The sequence below is a fragment of the Helobdella robusta genome (genome assembly GCF_000326865.2).
Source record: "Helobdella robusta unplaced genomic scaffold HELROscaffold_9, whole genome shotgun sequence".
NCBI lineage: Eukaryota > Metazoa > Annelida > Clitellata > Rhynchobdellida > Glossiphoniidae > Helobdella > Helobdella robusta.
In genome coordinates this window covers 2,267,313-2,293,435 of record NW_008705512.1, presented here as the reverse complement: position 1 = coordinate 2,293,435, position 26,123 = coordinate 2,267,313, and the positions used below count along the sequence as shown (strand labels likewise).

The following is a 26,123-nucleotide window of genomic DNA, read 5'->3' as shown; positions in this document are numbered from 1 at the left end:
GTGAATTTGGGACTGGGTGGGGTATTGTGTGGAAAGAAATGGTCAGTGAAGATGAAAGGGAGGGTATATAAAGCATGTGTGAGAGCAGCGATGATATATGGTGGTGAAACTTGGGTGTTGAGGAGAGAGGAGGAAAGTGTACTGCAGAGGGCTGAAAGAGCTATGGTGAGGATGATGTGTGGGGTTAAAGTGAAGGATAGGAGGAGTAGTACAGAGCTGATGTCAATGATGGGACTGAATGAGGACATTGTGACATTGATAAGGAGATCGAGATTGCGGTGGTATGGACATGTGTTGAGAAGGGATGAAAGGGTCGGGATTAGGCGAGCGTTGGAGTTCGAGGTTGAAGGAGTGGTAGGAAGGGGTCGTCCGCGATTGGGATGGAGAGAGCAGGTGGAGAAGGACAGGGTGAAAGCGGGGTTGCGTGATACTGAGGCGAGTGACAGATGTGGATGGAGTCGAGGGGTATTTCGGTTTCATCATAGGTAGCCAAACGGCAACCCCCGATCTCGGGGAAAATGCCGTCTAAACGTGTGTTGTTGTTGTATGACTTCATAAACTAGCCTACGCTAGACTCAAATCCAGCACAAAACCTAAATTACACTCTTATCTATAACAAATAAATTAACTAAAATTGAATAAAAATTGAATAAGTATCTCTTAAAATACATTAACACATACGTAGGTATATAATAAAAATGTGATTATACAAGGCATGCAACACGCATTTAAAAAAGAATCTGCCTCAGTCTGTAAGATTCAAATTTTTTTTAAAGAATAAAAAAATACATGTTAACATAATATGTTGGAAAAGAAAAATTTATCAAGCAGTGAAAATTTCGAAAAATAAACAGTATTTTATAGGTAGCCAGCATAAAATAACAAGTAAGATATGGAGATATGAAAAAAGATAGTAGAACAAGCAACTGAACGAACATCAGAATTAAAAGCTTTAGTAAGAGTGTAGAGTAGAGAAGACCATAGTAGAGCAAAATACAGTAATACATTCTAAACGAAACTAATGAAGTAACCAACATAATGAGAGTACGGTCACAAAACATAGACATAAAAAAAATGTATATTCAATTAACGATGAAAAACATTTCTAAATAATCTTGTAAGAAATAAATTTATATAATATAATTAGCAAGTTTCAAAATAAATTCAATTAGCCGACACTATTTTATATGTTATAATCATTTAAAGTCTTATTAAAAATGAATGGAAACAAATATAGATTTTCAGCAGCTCAACATAAAAAATCATCCAAGCATTTTTTTAACATTGAATACAAACGTCCGAAAATATTTAACGCTAAATACTTCCTATATACAGAAAGAACATATCTTTAAAATTTCGAAAGAGAGTAAATTTATTTTGCAAAAATAAACAATACACCAAATATAATTGTGCAACTCTATCATGTTGGCTTATAGTTGCTATCTGATCTTTCATTTAAGGGTGATAAATTTTCGTTATGTTGATGGATGGATGTTTGTAAGGCCAATGGTGTTAGCCATTCTTTAGGTATAGCTTTTTCGACAAAAGGGATACAAGAACTCATGTAAGCCAATCTATTGACCCAATTTGGAAGCTCTTTGCCACAAAGAACCTGAAAAAAATCACAGAAGTAACTATGAACGAACAATCATTTTATCAAATTCAAACAAGAAATGGAACAAAAATTCATGTAAGGTATAAAAAGTTAAGTTAATTTACATAAATTTAACGTAATTCATATCTGTTCTATTGTGATGAAGTGTTATGGATGAACACATTTGCTTTCTAATGGAACTGAAGCAACCAAACGCAGTAAAAACATTTAAATAAAACTAAAAATTTGTGACTTCTATTGTTTTTATTTCAAACAAAAATTTCATTTGTTTTTTTTAACCCAATTTTACCTAAAAGTATTAAAATTTAAAAATATATATATATATATATATATATATATATATATATATATAGAAGGAGAGAGAGAAAGAGAGAGAACATTTTAATTTTAAACAAACAACACCCAATCTAATAAAATAGAAATTTGATGAGGCGTGAACTTTAAAAATAGATGACTGCTAGAACTTTAAAAATGGAATAATCATAGTAGTGAAGTATCAACAAATTTTAAACCTCAACCAAAGCAGCAGAGAAATGATTGCAGTTTTTATTTAACAAATGGTATTGATTTCCGTGATACTGATGGCCAAGCTGTTCAACGATTCGTAATACATCCTCCTTTTGAAGATCTGTGAAACCAATGACTATGGATTCCCTTAAAAAAAAAATAATAATAAAATTGGTGACAACATAGATCAAAACATTGTAATGACTTGAATTTGAACTGCTCTCCAAGTTCCTCAGCCTCTCGTGGAGGTATATCAAATATTCCAGAAAATGGATATGGGTGTCCTCCATATGCAAATTCTACATGCAAGACAATGACATTTTAACCAATAATTATAAAAAATAACAATATTAATTTTAATAAGAACGTTTTTAACCTTGTCCATATATTTCAATTCCCGAATGATAAACACCAATACCCAATGAAGATGTGTACTCATTAAACCAGTACTAAAAAAAATGATTTCTTAGATGAAATTAGTACAAAATATTATTTTACGAACGTAAAATCAGTCATTTAACTTATTACATTAACAGTGAGCACACAAATATGAATAAATACAATTTTCCATTTAGCAAATGATTAAAATTTTCTTTAGACGAGAGTAATGTAAGTAGCTGTGCTTATTATATAAGCATTCCAAAACAGCCCGAAAATCACAACAAATTTAAATTATTTCCACTATTTTTAGCTAAAAATCAAACAGCATTAATAGGATTATTTAATTATTACTCAAACAGAAAATCATTAACGATTAACCTCATCAATAACCATCAGAGGTTCATATCAAAGAAGCTCATATAAACATGCAAATGTTTGGAGCAACATGCAGTAATCACTCATCCAGGTCTCTTTCTACACTCAAACCAAGTACATGCAACGTTAAACACTTAACAGGCTCGCATTGAGTCATTCCTCCAAATGCAATATCTCAAAAGGTTCAATGATAAACAAAATTTGATTGAAGTACCAATATTTATACAAGAAGCTACCATATTTCAGAGCAAAGCTATTTCTTATGTCAGTAGCGCAAACAGTTTTCTAATTTTTTACTTATAGCGCCCAAAAATAATAGAATAACAAAATATTAAGGCAAAATTCTGAATCACTAACCATATCATATACATTGACAACCACAGGAATCAAAGACATGACTGAAGTTGGTAAAATATTAACTTTGAAAGAAAAATTCCTGTACAAAAAAGAACATTGTTTTTCTAAATTCATGGTTGTTTGTACAAAACTATTTAAATAATTATCACATACTTGTTTCAAACTAAAACATTCACAGAAGTAAATTACAACTTTAAATTAATTTTTAACAACAAAAACTCGATACTCTTTGATGTGGTACTTAAATTGTACTCAACTCAAGCACCGATTTTAAGCATTCATTTAAAATTTAAATACTTGTACTCATACTCATAACTTGCTTGGCACATGTACTTAAAGAAGTACAAGTACAATGTAAACGCTTCAAAAAAGTACAAACATCAAATTGTAGTTTACAATTCGAAATTATAAAGTGTACATGTACACCATATATTCAATAGACAGCATAAGACAGAAATGTTTTATTTGGAGACTCAACTCTAGGAGGAAATATATCTGAAAAATACCCAGAAAAAATGGAGAGAAATGACAAGAGAGTAGATAAGAGAACTTTTAGTTTAGTAGTTACATGTTAGAATTTGAATCTATTATAAATAAATTATAAGATAGACAGAGAGATAAAATAAAAATGAATCAATTATTTATAATTATATTATATTATAATTATATTTTATATTATCATGAAAATTATATAAAATTTGTAATAACTTTATAGAATGTTTGGCCGCTCGTGCTTTTCCGAAATCAAAACTGACATAAATGAGACTAATAAGGAAAAAAGTCGAATATCAACTCGATCATCTATTTGTACCTATTCTTTGTCCATTCTCGTTCGATACAACAACGCTAAAGGTAAACTCAAGTGTAAATAATTTTAGGGTCGAACTAATTCTGACAAAAACATGATCACCGATCTCTACGATTCATATGACACCAGATATTCTATTTGTATTCTTATTTATAACAAGTTATGCTAATTTACCTTATATTCTCTTAATTGGTGGCCTGTATAGTGTATAACCCGCTTGGTCCCCAAGCCAAAATTAATTGTTATTTTGTTGGATAAAATATTTTTTAAATCAATCAATCAATCAATCAATCAATCAATCAATCAATCAATCAATCAATCAATCAATCAATCAATCAATCAATCAATCAATCAATCAATCAATCAATCAATCAACCAATCAATCAATCAATCAATCATTCAATCATTCAATCACCAATCAATCAACCAACCAATCAATCAATCGATCAATCGATCAATCGATCAATCAGTTAGTTAAGTGCCCCTTCGGCGGTGTTCATGGGCGCTTCTCAGTGAATTTTACAAACAGAGGGATCTTGAGACTCGCTCTGAACTTTGCCAGTGATGGATAAATAGGTAAAGAAGGTTGAGACTTCCAGAAAAAAACCAGAAAAAGCAAACGCGGATTTAGAGTAAGAGTGTTTAACACGAGTTAAGAAAAAGTGAGACTACGAAAACGACCGTGAACTGGGCGTTCAGGCATGGATATATATATATCAAGAGAACAAGATATAAAGATATATGAGAAAAATGGGGTGACTAGCAACTAGACAAGCTGCAGGATAGAGTGTAGAATCAGGAAGACTATAGTAAAGCGAGTTAAAATAATCAATCCTAGATAAAACTAAGAAAAAAACAAGTAGGAGAAGAGTAGGATCGTCAAGAAAAAGCAAAAGTTTTTTATTCTACGTAGATGTAAGAACTTTTTGCAACACTGTTAATCTGAAAAGAAAAGAGACATCCTAGAATCAAAAATAAAGCCTAAACTACAAAACTTATAAAAAAAACATTGAAAGCTTTAGAATCAGGTAAGATAATAGAAGAAATATTAATAGAGTGTTTAGATTTATTATAACATATTAATTCAAACTTAGAATGATTTCATTTAAGATACATAGAGTCACACCAAGCGATAATAGAAGAGAGAAATAGAAATAAGTTATGAACAACACTATTGAGATTAGATTGAGGAAAAGAAGTACAAATATAGGAATCGTCAGTATGTAGTTGATTAGTAAGAAAAAAAGTATTAATAATACGAATTAGTTCAGAGTATGGAGTATAAATAGAAGAGGGCTAAGTGTAGATTCTTGAAGTACCTCAAAAGTAAGAGTAGAGAAGTTAGAAGTAGCATTATAAAGAACAACTGAAGAAAGATGGTTACAGAAATAAGAAAACCAAGATAGACCAGAATCAGTATTAAAAAATCATCTAGCAATGACCTAACTTGCAAACGTCAAATTACAGTATAAATGAATTGTCTCACACTGTAACTATCTCAATTTAAGCTCCGAAATAAAAATAGCTGATTACGGTTGTTTGTTTAAACGCGGATAGTGTGCGGATACGGATAAATGTATTTGATGTGAACGTTCCGGATGCGAGTAGTTGTCTCGTAAATGTTGTGGATGCGGGCGGTTGCGGTTATAAAAATTTTTTCTGCACAGGGCTCTAGCGTGTTTTAGCCATGGATATATATGGTTATATATATCCATGGTTTTAGCATTTAAAACCTAAAAAGTGTTCGATATTCTAAGTATATGGAAGGCACCAAAAATATTTTTTCTATCCGGTTGCTTACTAACTTAACTTCTGTGTGCGTTAGTAATTATTTGCTGAGTTTTCTTTTTGTCGTTCTGACTAATTTTTTGATCGGTTGTGTGTCCAACATTTCCAATTTTTTATGGACTTCTGATCGACAGAAAGTTTCTGGTAAAAGGTGTGAAAATTCTAAGATGATTGTTTGTAATAAAAATAACTTGATTGTGATTAGTAAGCAAACTAAAAATTAGTAAAAAATGTACAAATTTTCTGAATTTCTATTTCAAAGAAACGAATTTGAATTTCAGATGGAAATCTGATCAAAATTGAACTTACTAAAAATTTAAGTCTTAAAGTTGTAACGCTCCCCATTCCTTACATTTTAATTTATTTTTTAAAAGATTTATTTATACATTTATTTAACTTTATTTTATATTTAAATTTCATCTAAAAAAAAAAAATTAATTATTTAAATAAATTTAATTTTAATATTATATTATATCTAATAATGTTAATTAAACTGTTGAATTTTAACAGTTAAAACTTTTTTAATTTAGTTTAGACATTTATAAATTATATTTAATTAGTTTTAGTTTTGTATTAGTTTTTAAATTTAACAATTTGATAACCCTTCACATTCAAGATTCATAGCATTCATTAATAATGAATATGAATATTATTAAAAATGGCATCAATTACTTATACAGTTTTTTTACATTATGCAGGGACAATAAAGTAATTAGTTAGATAGATGGAGGAACAGTTAAACAATCTATTCACTACAGTTGATTGCGAGTTTAAAAAAACGGAATTGGAGTTGCAAATTAGTAAGTGCTCCACTGATATTAATAAAGAAAGATTTGTCTGTCCTCATTGTGGAAGAGAGTTTACTCAATCTAACAAATACAAGAAGCATATTTATTTACACACCGGATTAAAACCATATACCTGTGAAGTTTGTCGTAAAACATTTACTGAGATTTGGAACCTGAAAAGACATTCTAAGTGTCACATGACGAATAACACTTTTTGTTGTCCTATTTGTCAGAAGCCATTTCATGACTCTGGAAACATGAAGCGCCACTTAAAAATTCATAATGGGACTAAGCCATATTCTTGTGTAGAATGTGAGAAAAAGTTCAGTGAAGCTGGCAACCTCAAAAAACACATGCTCACCCATGTTGGAACCAAACAGCATGATTGCCTCTTGTGTGGACGACAATTTCTTGAACTTGGCAATTTAAAACGTCACATGAAAACTCATACAGGAGTTAAAGATTTTGCCTGTTCTGTTTGTTCAAAAAGGTTCAATGAAGCTGGAAACTTGAAACGTCACTCTAAAATTCATTTGGGAGTGAAGCCGTTTGTTTGTAATGTTTGTGACAAACCGTTTCTTGAGATGAGCAATCTGAAAAGGCACATGGCTATACACACAGGTCAGAAACCATTCACTTGTTACGAATGCCAAAAGGAATTTGTGGCTGCTAGTAATCTGAAACGGCATATGAGGGTTCATGATGCTAACAAACGATTTTCTTGTGAGTTTTGTAATAAGCAATTTTCTGAAATTAGCAATTTGAAAAGACACAAACAGAAATTGCACAACAATGTTGAATGAATATTTTTATAAAATTCATGTTCTAGTCAATAATTAGTATCATTCAATGTTACACAATATGTATTACATTGAAGTAGTGTTATTTGCATGTTATGGTTATATACTACTACCTTAGAAAAAGGTTCCATAAAAGTTTTGTTAATGAAGAATATTAGAATCAGACTTCAAATTAAATTGGATTAAGTTTTCATTGGATAAAATTTTGTTATTGTCAAAATCATTGATGCATTGGAAACTCTTGTTTTTAAAAATGTCAATGTTTATTTTAACAATTTTGTCAACACTTGTTTACTTGTATAGAAAAATCAGACAAAATACACAGTATCTTCAGCTTTTTGAAAAGTGAACATAAATTGCTCTATAGTTTATTTGGTTAAATATGAAATAGCTGGCAGTTTAACATACTATAACGTTTGATAATAATTTTTAAAAGCTGGAGGAAAAGTTGCAATGTTTAGTTGTAAGATAGGTAATACTCCATCTTCATGAACAAAGTTTTGCAAGATCATTGTAATCTTATCTTTGTTACCTTTTATTATATTGTCTGTTTTAATGATTATGTTCATCAACCTTATTTTTGTCTTTGTTTATTATTTTTAATTTGTTATTGTGTTATTTCATTTGTGTCTGCTTTTGCCATTTGGAATAATGAAAAATTTGTCAAACGAAAAATTTTTCTTCAGAACATGCATGCTTCTTTGAAATTAGACGATACTTTTATTTGTTTACGGTTGTATATTAAGTAGATTATTTACATATTTGATTGTAATGATCCCTTGATTACATCGTTTTGTATACGTTTTAATGGATTGTAAATTATAAATACAAAAACTGTTTGGGGTTGAAATTAGAAAAAATTATTTTTAAAACTGACTTGTTTTGAATTTCTTTAATTTGCAAAGGTACTTTCATTGAATTTATTTTATGTTCAAATAAATTTCTACTTAAGTAGTAATCGTTTTTTAGCATGTTTTGTGGGTTAATCGAGCAGATATAAATATACGGAAGTTCGGAAGCCCTTTAAAAATAGCATTAAAAATCGTTAAAAATGCAACAGATTCTCAAAAAACAGTCGTCAGCAGGAAAAGACTGATCACTTCCCATATGAACAAAAAGTAACGAGAAAAGGATTTTTTTTAAAACGTTGACCATTTAAGTGCCTCGGTTCTATTAAACATTTAACAACAAATGATTTTTCCTATAAAAATTATGCTTAGAAATGTTTGAGCGAAAGTCGACTCTGTTACCAAGATGAATCCGACACCTTAAGAAACGAACAAAAGAGTAACGTCTCGAGCTTAGATCCTTTTGCTTAAACTTTATGCTTAAAATTGTAAGCATAAATTTATACATAAGAAGTGAAATAAAGCGTTTGATCTGAACGTTGGCCCGGAAGCAATTATGTCATTATACTACATTTTACAGCGTAAACTATTGCCAGCTGGAGTTGTAATGGATGCGTGTTTCCAGTAGAGCGCACCTACAACGTAAAAGATATACTAAAGGGCAATCCCATCTCAAAATTTCGTTATAGTAAGTGACAAATAAAATCTAGTTTTGACCATAAATATATATATATATATTTGTATCCATGGTTTTGATGCCAGAATTATTTACCTTGACTTAATTTTTGGTTTAATTGTATGACCTATTATAATATAGTAGAAACAGCACCAGGCGACTTTAACCACTAGGCCACACGCCGCCCAAGAATAATTATGTAAAGGCAATTAATAATAATAAAATAATAATAAACATGGTTGACATTTAATATCAATATTTTATTTCAATCAGTCAATCTATCGTTCTATCAATTTATTCTTATTGTGGTATTTTCGTTTAGCTCAACAGCGCTCCTTGATGGATATATACACATGAATATATATTGTCCATACAAATAGATTTTGAAAATGAGGACTGCTCTGAATTTCGAAATTAATAAATCTATTTTTAGCGCCATTTACTTGTTGTTCAACATTGCCCATCAATAAATTTGGCAATTAGATGAGTCTGGAAATCCTCTCGAAATTTTGTTAGGGACAGAAAAATAGAGAAAAGGTATATTATAATTTGTAAGGATATTTTGCCCTTCTCTAAGGTTTCTTTAGAGAAGGGCAAAAAATTAAAGGCAGACTCAATATTTAGAGTTTTTAACAAGAATTTTAAAAAGTGAAGGCTTGGAAACAGGCGTAGGCTATGACGTAGACTGACTTCATAAGGTTTATTTAAAATATTTAACAAATACCTATTTGAGAAACAAATATAGTTTGAGATTTTTACTTTTTTGTTGTTGTAGTTATAGTATAACGTATTCTGTCATGTTATGCATTAATGTGCTAATTTAAAAAATATTCTTTATATTATGTAAAAATACATCAAATTAATCAATATCAAAATACATATCTTTTCCACAATCACCTTTCACCATCCTACATTATTTCTGCCTTCAGAGCAGCTTCCTTTAATAATTATCTAGAATATACTTTATATATCTTATTCTATCTACAATATATGTTCTTTTATATGAAATTTATTAGGCTACTACTTTTTATAAAGTTTTTGTTTTTGTTATTATTGTTTGTTGAGAATAAAGATGACTAATTGTTGATGTAAAATAACGTCATGACCACGTTTTTTATATCATTTTATCTGCTTTGGACGACGTTGATATTGCGATTTTTTAAGTACAAGTTTGTGTTTTGTTTTTCGTAAATAGGTTATTGTTTTGTTGATCCTCTACAAACATATGTGGTTATTGTTTTGTTGATCCTCTACAAACATATGTGTTGGTAATACAAAAGTGCATACTTGTACGTATGCATGTGGTGTGTGTGTTTCTGTGTGAAAATATGCTATGTATATATTAACACATATATTAATACATATAGGCATTTCTCATTTGTTGTATACAGTTCGTGCATATCTGAGTAATCACATATTGATTTTAATTTAAGCTTCAGCCTGGTTAAACTGCAAACAAATTAGCTTTGCTTGCTGTAAGCTGTACCTACCAATTGTGCTATTTAATTTTATCCTGTTTAGTAATAATGATTTTTTCTGAAATACCTTTTATCTTTCTTTCGGTGTGTTCAATTTTAGTTATACTTATATACCTTCTTTTATCTTTCGTTGGATTCAATAAAAGCAAAGAAATAGGTATGAAATTTCAGTTGGATGTTTTTTTAAATAAATTTATTTAACTAATTGTTATTTTTCATTAATGTTATTAACAAAACGTCAAGGTATTTTTTAAAATTATTTTTTAAAATATAACCCTCTATCTATGGATTTGTCACACACGATTCCACCAAACTAATCCCGCGACGCTTGGTACCACACTACTGATCTTGAAAACAGGTTAATTTTGATCCTGATTGTGTAATACTTAAATTTACAAATTAATTTGATTTTAATTATTATGCCCTATTTTGTTAAAAATTTTAAATTACAAATAAAATTGTTGCCTAATAGTTTTGTGTAACAATAATTTACAGTGGTATATACGAATTTTCAAAGATATTGTAAACAAATCACTCCTAATTGGTTCAAAATGTAACTGGTGCGGCAGGAAGTATATTATAGTATAGAAATTCGCAATTAACCATTATAAAAGGTTTGGCAATGCTGTGAAGCGGACAATACAATCAAACCACATCTCAAATGATAGTAAAGTAAATGAGGTAAAAATGTAAAAAAAAACACTACGATACAACGGCTCCGTCACCAAACATCAGCTCTTGATGATCCGTCTGGTATCAATCCAACGAGCGTTGTTAGCCAAAAAATGGCATTACGTTTAGTTTACACAATGAGAAGGTAGAATGTAGTTTTACTTTAACATATGATGATACTACACAAACATATATGGAACTGTGGAATGCGGCATTTTTAATGTTTTTCCTTTTTTACCTGGAATTCATCTGTAAAATTGTAGTTATTTGATGAAAACGGAACATGGTTTAAAGAACTCAAATTAAGTGTAAGTTTATTTGGTGTCAACTGCAGTCTCATTCATGATAAACAGTACAAAGGATAAAGCTTAATTGACCAGGATCTATTGGCCGGGACCAAGTGTAGCAATGATAGAATGTTGTATATATAATTACAAACAAATATCTTATGTGAAAAAAGCGTGGTAAGTTGATTTGAGAAGATAAATAAAAACAACTCTCAAAATATTTTTTCAGCTCTTGTTCTGTAAGTTGCGAAAACTTCAGCAAAAACAAAAAGTGTTGCAAGCCCCTATTAACATCTTTATTAAACCAAACTTAAGACTAACATTCATAAATAAATAAATAATTGTATGGTTTGTTTAGCTTAGTACACACTAACACGCACATCATGTAAATAAATTATTGATTCCAATCTTCATATTCATGCATAGCATAAAAATTGTTTGAAACTTACGAAAAATACATCTCAGCCATTTTAATTTAATTAGCTATTAATAATTCTTAAATAGCATGATAGTTTACTGCTGTGTCAAATTAACAATATTTCATATTTATTTAAAAATGAATTTACAAGTTTTCGTGAATTATTTATTTATTAAGGTTTAGATTCTAATGCAAAAAATGGTAGCAACTCATCAAAATTTAAACTCTGCTCATGCAACGAATCAACTTCAAATAACGATTGGAAGAAACTATGTGAAAGGCTGTCTCATGAAAAAATGAATAACCTCAAAGAAATTAAACGTTTGCAAAATATCGTCAAAGATCTAAAGTCTGTATAAAAAAAATGTAAAACCATAAATCAAATTTTGTGCGTACAATTTTTGCAGGTTGGTTATAATTGGGTACGAAGAAACATTTAACAGCTTGCTTGGTAAGCAGAAATTGCCGTAGGTTCAATTCAAGTCATATATCATATTTCAAGATATTTTAGATGGCAAAAAGAAATATGAAGCTGGATCAAATACAGATTTTCAAACTTTCGCTGAAGAATGCTAATCATTATAAAAAGATAAAACAAATTAGCGATTTACGAATTATTTTTATTGACATACCGTCTATTTTGGTATATGATTCGATTCCTTATAATGAAATTAAAATATTGTATTAATATTAATGGCCCTTAAAAGTATATCGATTTGCATATTTTATTAGTTTTTTTTATATTATATAACAAATCAAAAAAATACAAAAACAGCTTTCATGCTTAAATGCATGATAAACTTGCATATGGAAAAAGCGTTCATATAGTTTCTTCTTGCATCAATATCTCTTAAACCCAACATGCTGTGTTTTCGTAGCTACTTTGTATAAATCTAAGAAATGATTGTTGTTAATTAGTATAAAACCGAAAAATGATTACTGCCGATTTATATAAAACCCAGAAATGATTGTTGAGTTTCTGTCTCAAAAATATGTTCATAACAGGGAATTCCTATTTAAATTTTTTAACCGTCTCCATGTTATTTTGTGCTGGTATTGCCCTATTAAATTTACTGGAAGCAATAGCAGCAATGACGTCAAACATATGCATAACCACAAGTCAAGAAATATGCGAGTTTTTTAGGTTTGAGTACGAAATTTTAAACTGGAATTGCCCTACCTATATCATGTCACTCCCATTGCATGCTGTGCTGGAAGCATCACGCATCCATTATAATTGATACAGGAAGACTCCACAGAGTAATCGCTAACAGTCTAAAAGAACAGAGTAATGACATAATCAATGTTCCAGGTCCTTTATGTAATTCAATGAGTTTGAGTGACTGGGGTAAGATAATTAGGATATAGTGACGTAAACGATTTCAGGTCAAATTATTCAAGTTTAATCTCAAGTAAAATTTCATAGATATTGAAACTATGTTTAAGTCATATCTATAGTACATACTTTATATATATGGTTTAATCATAATTTTAAGCATGCATATTTAGAATACTCTCTATGGAATAAATATTCTCTATAGAATAAATATTCTAGGTTAAAGTTAATTTTTCAATGGCAAGCCACTTTTCATTTATTTAATTATACGTGGCAATCCACGCTTCCGACATTTTAAAATTAAAATAATGATCTTCAATCCGATCAAGAGTTTCGTCTGTTTCTTCTTGCCAGCTATACACGGCTTATATTTTCATATTGGAGAAACTCAAAAAAAATGTTTCATCGAAGACATACCTGATGATACGTTAGTTGTAGGTGAGATTTGAGATCAGATTTTACTTTTTTTTATTAAAGATAATCTTTTAAAAGTAAAACTAAAAAAAAGTAAGACAATCAGTAATAAATATGAATATTGAAAAAGTAAACTAGTAAGCAAACAAACGGCAAATTCGTCATGGCCATCATTTACCAATTTTAATTAAATTTTATTGTCATTTCATTAACATCTCACTTTACTGTTTATTTCCTTTTTATTACATATGTCATATTGACATTATCATTATAATTACATTACAAAAATTACATATTTTATTTGATACAAAAACTCAATCAAAAGATAATTGCATAAACTTATTCATATTAAATATTAAAAAGAGAAGTGACTTCAGATTATTTGTGATAATTAAACTTTTATAATTTGTTTTTATTTTAGGTAAATACAAAGTGGAAATCTTCGATGCCAACATAAGTCGCTTTGTACCTTCATTACCTGGTCTTGGGATGCATGTGGAAGTCAAAGATGTTGAAGACAAAACCATGCTTTCAAGGGTAATATTTAGAACTATTTTTAATCATTTTACATTATAATTAGACGCTAACTTGGTTTCATTTTTGTAAAGTTATTTACCAATGAAAGTTTTATATATGATTTATAACTGGAGAATCAAAATGTTTAATATCTTGAAAATGAAATCAATATTATCAAAAAGAATTAAGCACTTTTCACCTATGCAGAAATTTTTCAATTTTAATACAATTTTTGAAATTTATGATTTTTTCACTTGATTAGAGTAAAATTGAAACAACCTGAAAGAATTTTTATAATTTTCTCACAGACCTATGCGTCAGAGGGTAGATTTTCATTCACATCCCACATGGCAGGGGAGCATCTCATATGTTTGCATGCAAACACTTCAGCTTGGTTCGGTGGTCATCAGCTTGTTAGTTTTTTATGGTTTTCTATATATATATTTGTATATATATATATATCCAAATATATATATATATAATATAATAAATATATATATATATATAATTATTATATTATCTTGTTATGGTGCTTCTGTCTAAATTATTTATAATAAAGGAAAAATTATATAAAATGTTACAAGAATAAATTGAAGTTTTAAGGAATGTGTTAATCAAATCTAATCTAACCAACAGGAGAATTAAAAAATCCCATAAATTTGAGAGATATGATTTTCAGCTTATCTGAAATTTCTTAATTGTCCACCTGAATGCTTTAATTTCTGTAAGTGGAATGCAAAGTTAAGACATTGATACATGCTTCATTTAATTAAACTGTTAAGCTTTTAAATAACTAGCAAGAGGCTCTCCATAATTTTGGAAATGCCTCGCATTGGGATCTGCCGTTGTTTCAATGATAGTTTTGCTTTTTTCTATGTGGGTCACTGTATATTATTTGTTTACTTTTATTATGTTTTTTAAATGATTTTGTTTGTTTTTTTTGAACTGTAATTTTTATTAATTTTTCAAGAGAATTCATTTGAGCATTCAAGTTGGAGAAAGAGCTAACGATTACCAAGAAATTGCTTCAAAAGATAAATTAACAGAACTTCAATTAAGAGTTCGACAATTGCTTGACCAAATAGAAATGATATCAAAAGAACAAAATTATCAACGAGTAAGCTTTTTATATTTTAGCCATTTTTTTTGTTATCTAAAAGCCTGAACTCTACTATTTTTGTTTGCAAAAATGCTAATAGATTTTTCAATTTCATCAGACTTTTCAATAATGTCTTATCTTATTATTGTATGTGACATGTAGTTCATAAGAAATTGTGAAAAGGGTTGCAAGTTGATAAAATGATTGAGGCTTATTAACCTGTTGCAAAAATGCTCTTTATGACATACTGTACCCACAAGAAGAAACTTCCTGGGCTTGCTATGACAGACTTTTTTAATTTATTTTTCCTCACAATTAAACTGCTTGCCAGTAATTAAGTGCTTCCATGTCAAATGCATCAGAATGCCATTTGATAAATTGCCTATTGAAAAAAATTTATATGTAAAATAATTTTTAAAAATTTTACAGTTCAGAGAGGAACGGTTCAGAGAAACTAGCGAAAGTACTAATCAAAGAGTATTTTGGTGGGCAGTGGCACAGTTATCCATTCTTGTGGTCACTGGATTTTGGCAAATGAAACATCTTAAAGGATTTTTTGAAGCTAAAAAATTGGTTTAAGTATCTGGTTTATGTTATCAATTTGTTTTTTAAATTTGTAAATGTAGACTCAAACGATTGTTTTGCAATTTGGTATGGTCGAAAATATTATCAATTTTATATTATAAAAGATAAAAGTTCAAGCCATTCTGGCTAAAATGAATTTGAGTGTGTTTGTTTTAACCATACACATAATCAGTCTAGTTATCATGACTTAAAGCTAAAATAAATTTGAGAAATTTGAATTAAAACGATTGTTAGGTCCAGATATGTCTGACAGGTTGTAACCAAAATAAATTAAATGACATTATAACTTAAAAATTTAAACAAATTTCCCCGTCTAATTGCATTTTTTTTATGTTGTATGTTGATTCTTATTTTATGACCAAGCTATGAATCAAGTTCATCTAAATTTGTAAATTGTAGTATGATGCAACAACCCGGTCATAAATTGAACACAGATTTTAATACATTAAAATCAGATTTGAAATTTAATACGATATGACCGAAGAGTTAATAAATATAGGCTAATGAATATTATAATGGTGGGCCTGGAATTGAACTCTGTTGAACTTACGGGACAGGAATTGTTATTAACAGTGCGTCAATTTCTAGATTTTAATGACGGTAGACGTTTAGAGTAGTTTATTAATAAAAGTTCGAAAAAGGACCGTTTTATGGGTTAAATCGACCAAAAATTGAACGTGATAAGCATAAAATGTCGTAAGCTACACTACCACAAATTTTAACCCGTGAAAATTTAAACATTTTTCAATTTTGGGCCTTCCCGTCAAAGTTGCCTAGTCCATCCAACCTTTCACTATTTCAAAAATCATTCATAGCAATTTCAAAGAATCGCACCACCTCCAGAACATCCATAAATTACCGCCACTGTTTATTTACAGATAATAGTGTAGTCTGAAAGTTATCTACTTTCTGAAAAAATGATAAATTATTTGTCAGTAGAAGCGGCTTTAGATTACAACTATTCTTTCCTCATAAAAGCAGATAACTTAAGAGTTATTTTTGTAAATTAATTCTGGCACAACCATGTTGATGTTAAAGTGTATAATTCCAAACCAAAGCTTTTCTTCTTTTTGCAAGACTTTTGTCGTGAACTGAAAAATTGTTCAATAATTTGGTCGGTAGTAGAGGCCTTTGTGGGCAATAACTATTCTTTCCTTATAGAAGTAGATAATTCCAGAATATTTTTGTAAATTAATTTTGGTATGCCAATCTATGAGGCTAATATAACCACATAATATAGCCACATGGAATCACACAGAATGAACGGAACTAATAAACAACGGTAAACATATATAAATAAATACATAGCATATATATGTTTATATATAAACGTAACATATATAAATATATATTATGAAACAACTATATACGCTGCAATTTCTATCATGTCATATTCGCAAAATTTCTAAGGCCACGCGATAATTTAGATGTATAAATCCTGCCCGATTCATCAATCAATAAAGCTTTAAAGCTCCTTTGTACGCGCTTGTGAGCAGCAATGTTGTAGCTAGCGCGTTCTTTATTATTTTTGCTGGACGGGCTGCACTTGCGTCGCCTCAAAACGCAGCATCACTTGTTGTTGTTTTTTATTTATTGATGTTTTTCATAACTGTGAATAGGACTGTTATAAATAAACGTATGATAAATTGATGATTCAGGTGATGTCGGATCGTTGACGCACGAATTAGTTATTTGAAAATCTTATAGAAATAAATTCTCAGTCATTATTATTAATTAATTTAATACAGCCGTGACTGAATTTAAAGTATTTCAATTTTTGAGGTAAAAATTAAAAACACAACACATAATATTTAATAATCAAAAGAAAAGGCAATATAAAAGTCATAATCATGATAAAAAACAAAAAATTGTTATTAATAACTATTAATTTAGATTTGTTAAGTTCTTAAAATTTTATGACCTATCATATTTATTTTTGTTTCGTTGAGATTTTTAAAATTTGGTAATAATAATATAATATAATGGTCTTGTGTATTTACTAAACAGTCACTAGTGTTTAACTGTTTAGAGATCAAAAAACCAAATTTCATATCTGGTTGAAATGACTTCAACTTCGCTTCAGTCATCATCTCCTCTTTTCACAGTCGAACAATTGGAATTAATTAGGAGGCTAAAGAATAGTGGAATCAACAAAGATGAAATTGTTTCAGCCTTTGACTCCTTTGAAAAAATTGACAAAGAGATTGGACCTATTTACAACATCCCAGTTGCCTTGGTGCGTTTTTTAATTATTTTCAATCAATAGTTATTTAAAATATATTTATTAATAATATTTAGCAATAATTGTAATAACAATGTTTGACACGCATAAACACAATATATATACCTATAATACACTACACACACACACACACATATATATATAAATACAATTTATATATTATAAAATGTTAAAGTCTCTAAAAAATATAGAGTGCCTAGAACTTTTTAGTTTTGATAAATAAACATAAAGCCTCAAGACAGCTGGCGGCAGGTTGTGTGTGTAACATATATAAAATATAAATTGTTTTCCAAACTTTTGATTTTTATGTTAATATTCTAAAGAGTGTTCATCTGGTTATTTATTTTTAAAATTAAAAACTGCCAAATGTCTGGCTGTACTATATAAAATAAGATTGTTTCAAAAATATTCTGTTTGAATAGGTAGAATACTCTTATAAGTTTTATTACTTTGGTTAATTATCAATTATAAAAAGCATAAAAGTTACTAAGTATAATAAGAAAAATAAATTTTGGCATCATTTACCAGTCAGGTCTGTTGAAATCACAATAATAAAAGGAAATTTGCATTTTGAATAATTAGGAATGACATTCAGAACAGAAAAGATGAATAGAAGCAAGAAAATATTGCAACTGAAATTAAAATTTGAACATTGAACAAGCAGATTTTGATGTAAGTCATGAAAAAAGAAACCATAAACAGTTTTTATAATCTAGCAATATGCCAGACCCCTAGAAGATATGGTAAAAAACATTGGGCGAGATGGTTGCCTTGTCTTGCATTCTACAATATGAGTATCAGTACCCTCAATGCTTATGTTATTCAAAAATTTTAAAAATTATGTAAGATAAAAATTAGCCCATATTGTACAATATGTAAAGAAAACATAAACAATAAATATTCTATGACATTTATTTTGTTCTTTAAAACTTACAAAATGTTATTGGTGATTTTTTATGTTTGCACATTAGTCAAAATAATTAGCATTCAAGTAAAATTTGTTTAAATGTTCATGGCAACAACCATTTTTTGTGTTTTATTTGAAATATTCGTTTTAATTCGGAAATAAAATGTAGATTGTGAACTGCAACATTTTTTATTGAAAAGTTACAAAATGAGATAGGTAGCAAAATAACATTATTTTGTCTCTTCTTTGTAGAGTACATTTCTTTTTTAATTCTAGTTAAGAACATTTTGAAATTGTAAAAAATTGAAAAATGTTTTTATATGATAACTGCAAATAGCAAAAAATAAATTTAATTTGTTTGTATTAAAAAGACTATTCTGATTAAACTTGAAGATCCATTGTTTTTTGTTATTTCATTTTATTTTTTTAATTTAATTTTTGTTGACTTAACCTCAACCTAGAAATATATTTTAATGTTTATTATGTTAAATGTAATTTTCTTGTTTGATATTGAAACTCAGGCTCTACAGGCTCAAGCACTACAACTGATGGCTTTTAGTTTGACAAATAGCCCAGCAATTGCATCATCCAGTTCACAACCAAGTCCAGCAGCTAATTTTTTGAAATCTTCTCTTCCACAAATTCAGGTTTCTAATTTAGTCATTCCACCGAACGAAAGCAGTATTTCTCAAGAAAAAAAAATACATAGTGATAACGCAATGCCAGATAAATCTGATGTAATTTATGATCCAGATGTTGACACACAAGAGTTTCTGAATTTCTTAAAGTAATTTTTTTAAATCGTTGAAACCCGATAAAAAATTTATTCATTAAACCGTTTATTTTTCAGTCAAGGTGAAGTGTTATGTTGCGAAGAGATCAGGTCTTTTGCAATCAAGCATAACATAAAGCAGCAACAAATAGCCACGCTCGCTGGTATGTTTTCAAACTTTTTTAATTTTGATGACATTCTAGGTTCTAGATTCTGCAAGATATCTTTTAGTTTTAAACTTGATTGAAAGTTTGAACACAATTTTTAAGTGCAAGTTGTGAAACCATTATCTTCTATTACTTGATGCTTAAATTTTAATAGTGAAACAAATAAGTAGTATTCAAAAATATTTACGAAATTAATTTAAAAAAACTTTTTGATCAATTGACTTTTCTTCACTAAAGTTACAAGACAGTTTGCACCATACTGTGTGCATATTAAGATTAAGATGCACAACTTTTTGAAAATTAAAATGATGGCAAAATGCTTTCAGTGCAGGGTCTGGCAAACTTTTTGCTGTTAAGGCCGCATTGAGAACTATTTTACCTTTGAAGGGCTGCATAGGTACTTTGACATCAAATTTTTGGATGAGATTTTTTTAAGATTTGTGTTTCGTTTTCCTTTTTTTGGTCGTGTTGTCTGGCCTTTGACATCAAATTTTTTGGATGAGTAATTTTTAAGATTTGTGTTTCGTTTTCTTTTTTTTGGTCGTGATGTCTGGCTGACGACCTTTTTTTGTTTTTTGGCGAACAAGGCCGTAGCTTGCTCACCTCTGCTTTAGTGGCGTCATCACATAGATATTCTCTAAGTCTAAACAATACTAGCTTGAAAATTAAAACTTATTTTCAAATTCTTAAATTTTTGTGAAATTGGATGAAAAATGTCCGACCGTCTGAAAATCTCGATTCACGCTAAAACCTTTGACTCTGACAAACTGATTCTGACATATACAGCGTTTCTTGTGTGAGTTATAAATATCCTTATTTAACTCTCGTGCTTAGGTTTTTTTTACATATTTTTTGCGTGTAGATCAAAAGTTTTTATTGAAACAATTGTTCAAATGCTTGCTTACATTAGAGATATAACGGTACCCGATATCTTTTATGTTTTAAATATTAATATGTAGTTGACATTGCCAGAAAATCTCATGTTCTTCGCGGAAAATAAAGATTGAGTATTTTTTTCATAGGTATATGCCAGTCTTATGTTAGTAGATATATGAAAGGGGATATATACGATATGTCAGAGAGAAGTAGAAGAGCGATACAAAAGTGGTACCTCCTCTACAGAAACAGTCCAGCATCTATCGGTTAATCTCGTCTTATTTTCATTTGAATATTATAGTTACACTCATCACTTGACTTCAGTAAAATAAATTGTATTTTATTCAATATTTTTGATGTGATTAGCTTGGCAAATTAATTTTAACGTACATTGAACTCAATTTAACAAAACTGAAACGATTCTTCAATGCTATTTTTAAATTTTAGCTGTTTAAAACGTACAAATCTTAAATATTTATTATCTCGAAATTTTTCTTCTCCACGCTCAATTTTTGCTTTAACTTGTCACCTCGTTTCTATATCTCTCTAATAAGGTTAAAACGGTACAGGTAAAAACTTGTTGTGATCTGGAACCTTTCTGGTTCTTTACCTCTAGTCGGATGCTATTTCTTTCGTTAATGAAGCTTTTAATGAACTTCAAGCTTCCATGTTCCTCTTAAAACAGATAACTTTGTCATTACTGCATTTTATATTATAACTATTCAGAGATAATAATTTGATTCGTGCATCTTTTATAAATTTCCATTGATTTTCTCTTAGAAGCTTAAATACTTTGTCTTGTATTCTTCAACATGATTCTTGTAAAAACTTTTCAGGACACTTAGAATGTTTTTGTTTTTAATATTTTGGCATTCTGTCCCGCCTCCTTTTTAGCAATCAATAGTTATCACTTTTATTTTTATTATACTTTTATCACTTTTAAACAACTTGTTTAGTGTAACCATTTTTTTATGTTCAGCTTAGATGATGGTTTGGCTTTCAAATGTATTTTTATGGCCTAAAGCTTTTATATAAAAGGAAACTGGACATAGATTTTGTTGGATATTTTTATTTGCTTGGTCTAAAATTAGTTTACAGTGACGTTTACATTCTAGTTTTCAAAAGTGTTAAAACTGATAAAAGTTGAAGATTAATTTGTTTCAAACTTTAAAACTTAAAACAGGTTTTGCAGCTAATGCAGCACAGCATTTATTAAATGCGAATTCTAACAACACGGTAAATAGAAAATTTATCCATCCGTCTTCCATAGATTCGCTTGATCTTTCATCCTCGGATACATCTTTTCCAAGGCGAGAAAGATTTGTTTTCCGTCCCAGTCATTTAGAAATTTTAGAAAAATACTTTTTAGAAAACAATTATCCAACTTACGAAACGAGAGAAGAAATTGCTCTTGCATGTAATACGGTCACCGAGTCTGCAGGTTAGAATTTTGTTGACAATACCTAAAGATTATGTCTTTTTGATTTTTTCAATATTTCCCAAAATAAAGCGGGTCGAGAATTAACGGAAAGAGAAAAAGTTACTGCGCAAATTATATCTAACTGGTTTGCTAACAAAAGAAAAGAATTGAAAAAATTGGCGAAAGAAGGTTTGTAAATGTAAAATATTCGTGAATATATTTACATACTACATTTTAAACCTTACAGAAGGGTTGCTGGACATTTCTTTAACTCGTCCCAGAGGCCATCCATCTCGTCTTTATTCCGACTTGGCCCTCATTCAGCACAACAAGCATAACGATAACAACATTGTAACCAGTAGTGAAACACAGTTGGCAGATACTCATGATTTTATAACTGATACGAACAATGTCAACGAATGCAACGATGATCTTAAAACAAGTTTGGATGATAAAATTGCCAACAGTAGCTGACGCACAACAAACTGCATGTATTTAAATTATTTTTGTCTTTGTTTATGCACAAATTTTGAGTTACAGTTTTTAGATTTTATAAATCTTATGCGAATAATAATTTATTTCTTCTAGTGTAAAATTCATTTGTTCGAAAGTTCGAAATGTCGCGCTTACGTAATTAAAACGTATATGAATTTTTAAATTATTATCGGAAAATCGTAACTAATTGTAAAATAGCAGTAACATGAATAACAAAATCTCTGAAATTTTATTCGTTAAACAAAATAAATTTGATGGAAAACGAGTAGAACAAAACAAGCAAAAGTATTTCACATTGAATCGCATGACAGGCACTGGTTATCTTTCATTCTTTCGTTTAGGGCATAAATCTGTAAGATTTTATTTGCATATACATTAAACGTGTAAATGTTGTTAATTTTTTGGAAACTATTTTCAAAAAACGAGATAGACTGCGTAAGTTTTTTGCTTCTATCGCACTCTAGCTCATCTTAAAATTTGAATGGCATAATATCTTCACCCTTACTAATTCTCACATTGTGAGGAATGAAGCCCCAAAGGCCAAAGCTCACCCACTTGGCTGCACCTCTGTTGACAATTTATATTTAGAGCTGCGATCTGCGGAACCTAACGGCATCGACTTTCACATACTTTCAAACCTACAAAATATATTTAGCTTGTCTATGTAATAAGGAAAGTTTATAATAATTAAATTCAATTAAATTAACCTGCAGTCTTTGTAACATTCCAATCATGAACAAACTATTCTTTTTGCACTTTGCTGCATCCCCAGGTTTATCTCCCATATTACCAGAGCAGACTTCTCTGTCAACCATAGACAAATCATTGTTTATTTTAGCATTACTCTGTACTAATGTAGACATGATGTCAATTTTCTGACGCATTTTCAAACAAAATCTTCCAGTTCCAAAATTTTTAGTCAAATATCTACGAAAAATTTTCAATGGTAAATTATGTGACGTAATGCTTCAAATAATAAAAGAATAAAACAAAGAAGTATCAAATTATGACAGCTCCAGTGGTGTTGACGTGGATTTTAGGTTGATAAATGAATCAACCGAGACCCAACGCGAAAGTACCTATGGTAACATTTCTATATATTCTATTTCTATATATAATCGACATAACGGCACATGTGCAGGTGGCGTGTTAAACAAGGTTTTCTAATGCTGTTTGATGAAGACTTCTAGTATTAAACATTACTAAAATATGCTATAAAACTAATTTTCCAAATTTTTAGTGGCTGATACTACAACAAACTTTTTCCGCCTTATATAAAAATAACAAAAATTGCAAAAACTTTCAATCACCATTTCGATTTTTAAAGTATTATAACAATAAATATATTTGATAAATAAAGCGACAGTTATTGAGGCATCCTCTTGAATAAAAGTTTACCAATTCTTTTGGAAATTTTACACCAACAGAATTGTTTAACGACAATCCAAATGGCTAAAGTGGGTGAAACACAATTCTTAATTTTTAACGTTCTAAGTTTGTTGACCAGGAAAAACAGAAAAACGGGCGACATCTCCAACATTTTGAACGCGTTACTGCGAATGTTCTATGAACAATTTTAAGACAGAAAAATAAAAAGTAATAACAGCCGAAAAGATTAAAGGTCTTTTATTACACTCTTTATAGGTTCAAAATAATCAACAACACACAAACAGCGTATAGTATATACTACCTACTGAAAGCTAAACGACGCATCACACGAAGCAAGCGATAGGTGGGAATATTTTTGTCATTGGAACCCGGTGACTACACGCACTGCAAAACAGCACCAGGTGACCTTAACCATCAACCTATCATATCTCCCGTCAATAATTAAATTTTATATAAGCATTATATTATAAGCTGACAAGTTTTAAAAGGGCTTAGCAAGATTTTTAGATTTACATGAAATAATACTGATTATGATGAACGTGTAAATTTGCACACAACATCGTCAAAATACCTTAAAGTTGATATTTCACGGCCATATAAAGAAATGAATATGTTTACTAAACAAATATGTGAATAAACTGGGAAACAATTTACAATATCGTGTCCATGGAAACTTTCTACCTGAATACTGAAAGATTATAATAATTGTTATATGAACTAATTTTCTTATTATTAGTACTTTGAAATTGATTTAAATATGAAAGTTAATTAATATATGAATGTTCACTTTAAATAAGTTTGCTAATCGCAGACCATAGGAATTGAATTGTAGCACATGCCACATGACCTAGATCTTTGACCTAAAGGTTCTAGCGTCATAATCTACATTCTAAATTTTAGTTTTTATTGATTACTCAAATTTAACTGTTTGGGGCAGAAAAAAAGACAACCTCAGTGTTATCTATATTTTATTTTAAATCTTTAGGGTTCAGACCTTTTTTTATTTATTGTTATTCCACTCCACTGTACCCTGCAGTCACAGGTCACTAAAATATTCAACACTTTATCCCAGATTTTTTAAGAAAATGATAACACTGAATACATATCATGTCATCCAAGCGTAAAACATTAGGTACACAATCAAGCGACCATAAAAAATATCAAACATTAGGTACACAATCAAACGACCATAAAAAAAATATCAAACAACCGAAAAAAAGCTAATTAAACAAGTATGAAATTATTAGGTACTCAAAAAAGAGTAGAAATATATTAAATTATCGAATAAACAGGAAATGAAACAAATCAGCAAATCATATGACAAGATAACCAATCAATCATGCAGTCAAACTACACTCAACAAAATTTATTTAAACAGAGAAGTTTTGACATGAGCCTAAAGTTATTAAAATGGTTTATAAGAAGAAAGACAGACATAAAAATGAACCTGAGTAAGCAAAAGTAGACTTAGCATAAAAGCGTTGAGGATGAGAAGAAATTTAAAACCAGGATAAAGTTAAGATAAAGATCAAAAAGAAAAAAACAAGGAAAAGTTATAGGATTGAGATTTGAACACCATAGCTTTAACGTTTAACATTAGCTATATTTGAGAGGTATTCTATGTTATGTAATAGTTTTAATGGGAAATTTTGAGAGCAGTAGAATTGAAAACTTTAACAAAAGTCAGAATGGAATAGAATAAATTTGTGGTGCAGGCAAAGCCTCTTACTCTTTTTAAAAATAAATAATTCAATAAGTAGAATAATTATTCAATAAATAAAATAGTGTATAGAAGAATGGTAGAATAAGGGAGGTTATAGTCTACACAACTTGTAGATGTTTTGGAATTTATTGAATTAAAATAACATTGTAATGGAATCACTTTAGATCTTGATGGTTGATTTTGTTATATTTATACAATATAAATGCTTATATGTATATAATTATTCGCAGGGTTATTCAAAGTAATTGGTTTGTTCTAAGTATATGGGAGTGGTCAAGTGTATGGATTATTCTTCTTATTAATATTATAACTTAACTACATGGAGTTATTCATCCGAATAAGAAACCAGAATAATGTAAATTGAAACAAGGGGAGTACTTTTAA

General features: G+C 29.4%; 4 protein-coding genes across 4 annotated transcripts; 3 read left to right on the top strand and 1 right to left on the bottom strand.

Moving 5' to 3' along the window:
• Window positions 1–1,420: 1,420 nt before the first annotated feature.
• On the bottom strand, window positions 1,421–3,274 carry HELRODRAFT_70893 (hypothetical protein; the record flags this gene model as incomplete). The annotated part of the gene is made up of 5 exons (XM_009032937.1): window positions 1,421–1,612; window positions 2,128–2,269; window positions 2,328–2,421; window positions 2,499–2,571; window positions 3,236–3,274. The coding sequence occupies 5 exons, from the start codon at window positions 3,272–3,274 to the stop codon at window positions 1,421–1,423; spliced, it is 540 nt and encodes a 179-aa protein (XP_009031185.1).
• Window positions 3,275–6,555: 3,281 nt separating this feature from the next.
• On the top strand, window positions 6,556–7,422 carry HELRODRAFT_71126 (hypothetical protein; the record flags this gene model as incomplete). The annotated part of the gene is made up of 1 exon (XM_009032968.1): window positions 6,556–7,422. One exon carries the CDS (start codon window positions 6,556–6,558, stop codon window positions 7,420–7,422), a length of 867 nt encoding a protein of 288 aa, XP_009031216.1.
• A 6,020-nt stretch (window positions 7,423–13,442) lies between these two features.
• Window positions 13,443–15,742, top strand: HELRODRAFT_70799 (hypothetical protein; the record flags this gene model as incomplete). The annotated part of the gene is made up of 5 exons (XM_009032922.1): window positions 13,443–13,572; window positions 13,970–14,085; window positions 14,373–14,477; window positions 15,035–15,181; window positions 15,593–15,742. The coding sequence occupies 5 exons, from the start codon at window positions 13,443–13,445 to the stop codon at window positions 15,740–15,742; spliced, it is 648 nt and encodes a 215-aa protein (XP_009031170.1).
• Window positions 15,743–17,810: 2,068 nt separating this feature from the next.
• On the top strand, window positions 17,811–22,606 carry HELRODRAFT_166133 (hypothetical protein; the record flags this gene model as incomplete). Its single annotated transcript, XM_009033153.1, has 7 exons — window positions 17,811–17,984; window positions 19,419–19,684; window positions 19,748–19,833; window positions 20,168–20,233; window positions 21,896–22,153; window positions 22,223–22,321; window positions 22,380–22,606. The coding sequence occupies 7 exons, from the start codon at window positions 17,811–17,813 to the stop codon at window positions 22,604–22,606; spliced, it is 1,176 nt and encodes a 391-aa protein (XP_009031401.1).
• Window positions 22,607–26,123: the final 3,517 nt, after the last annotated feature.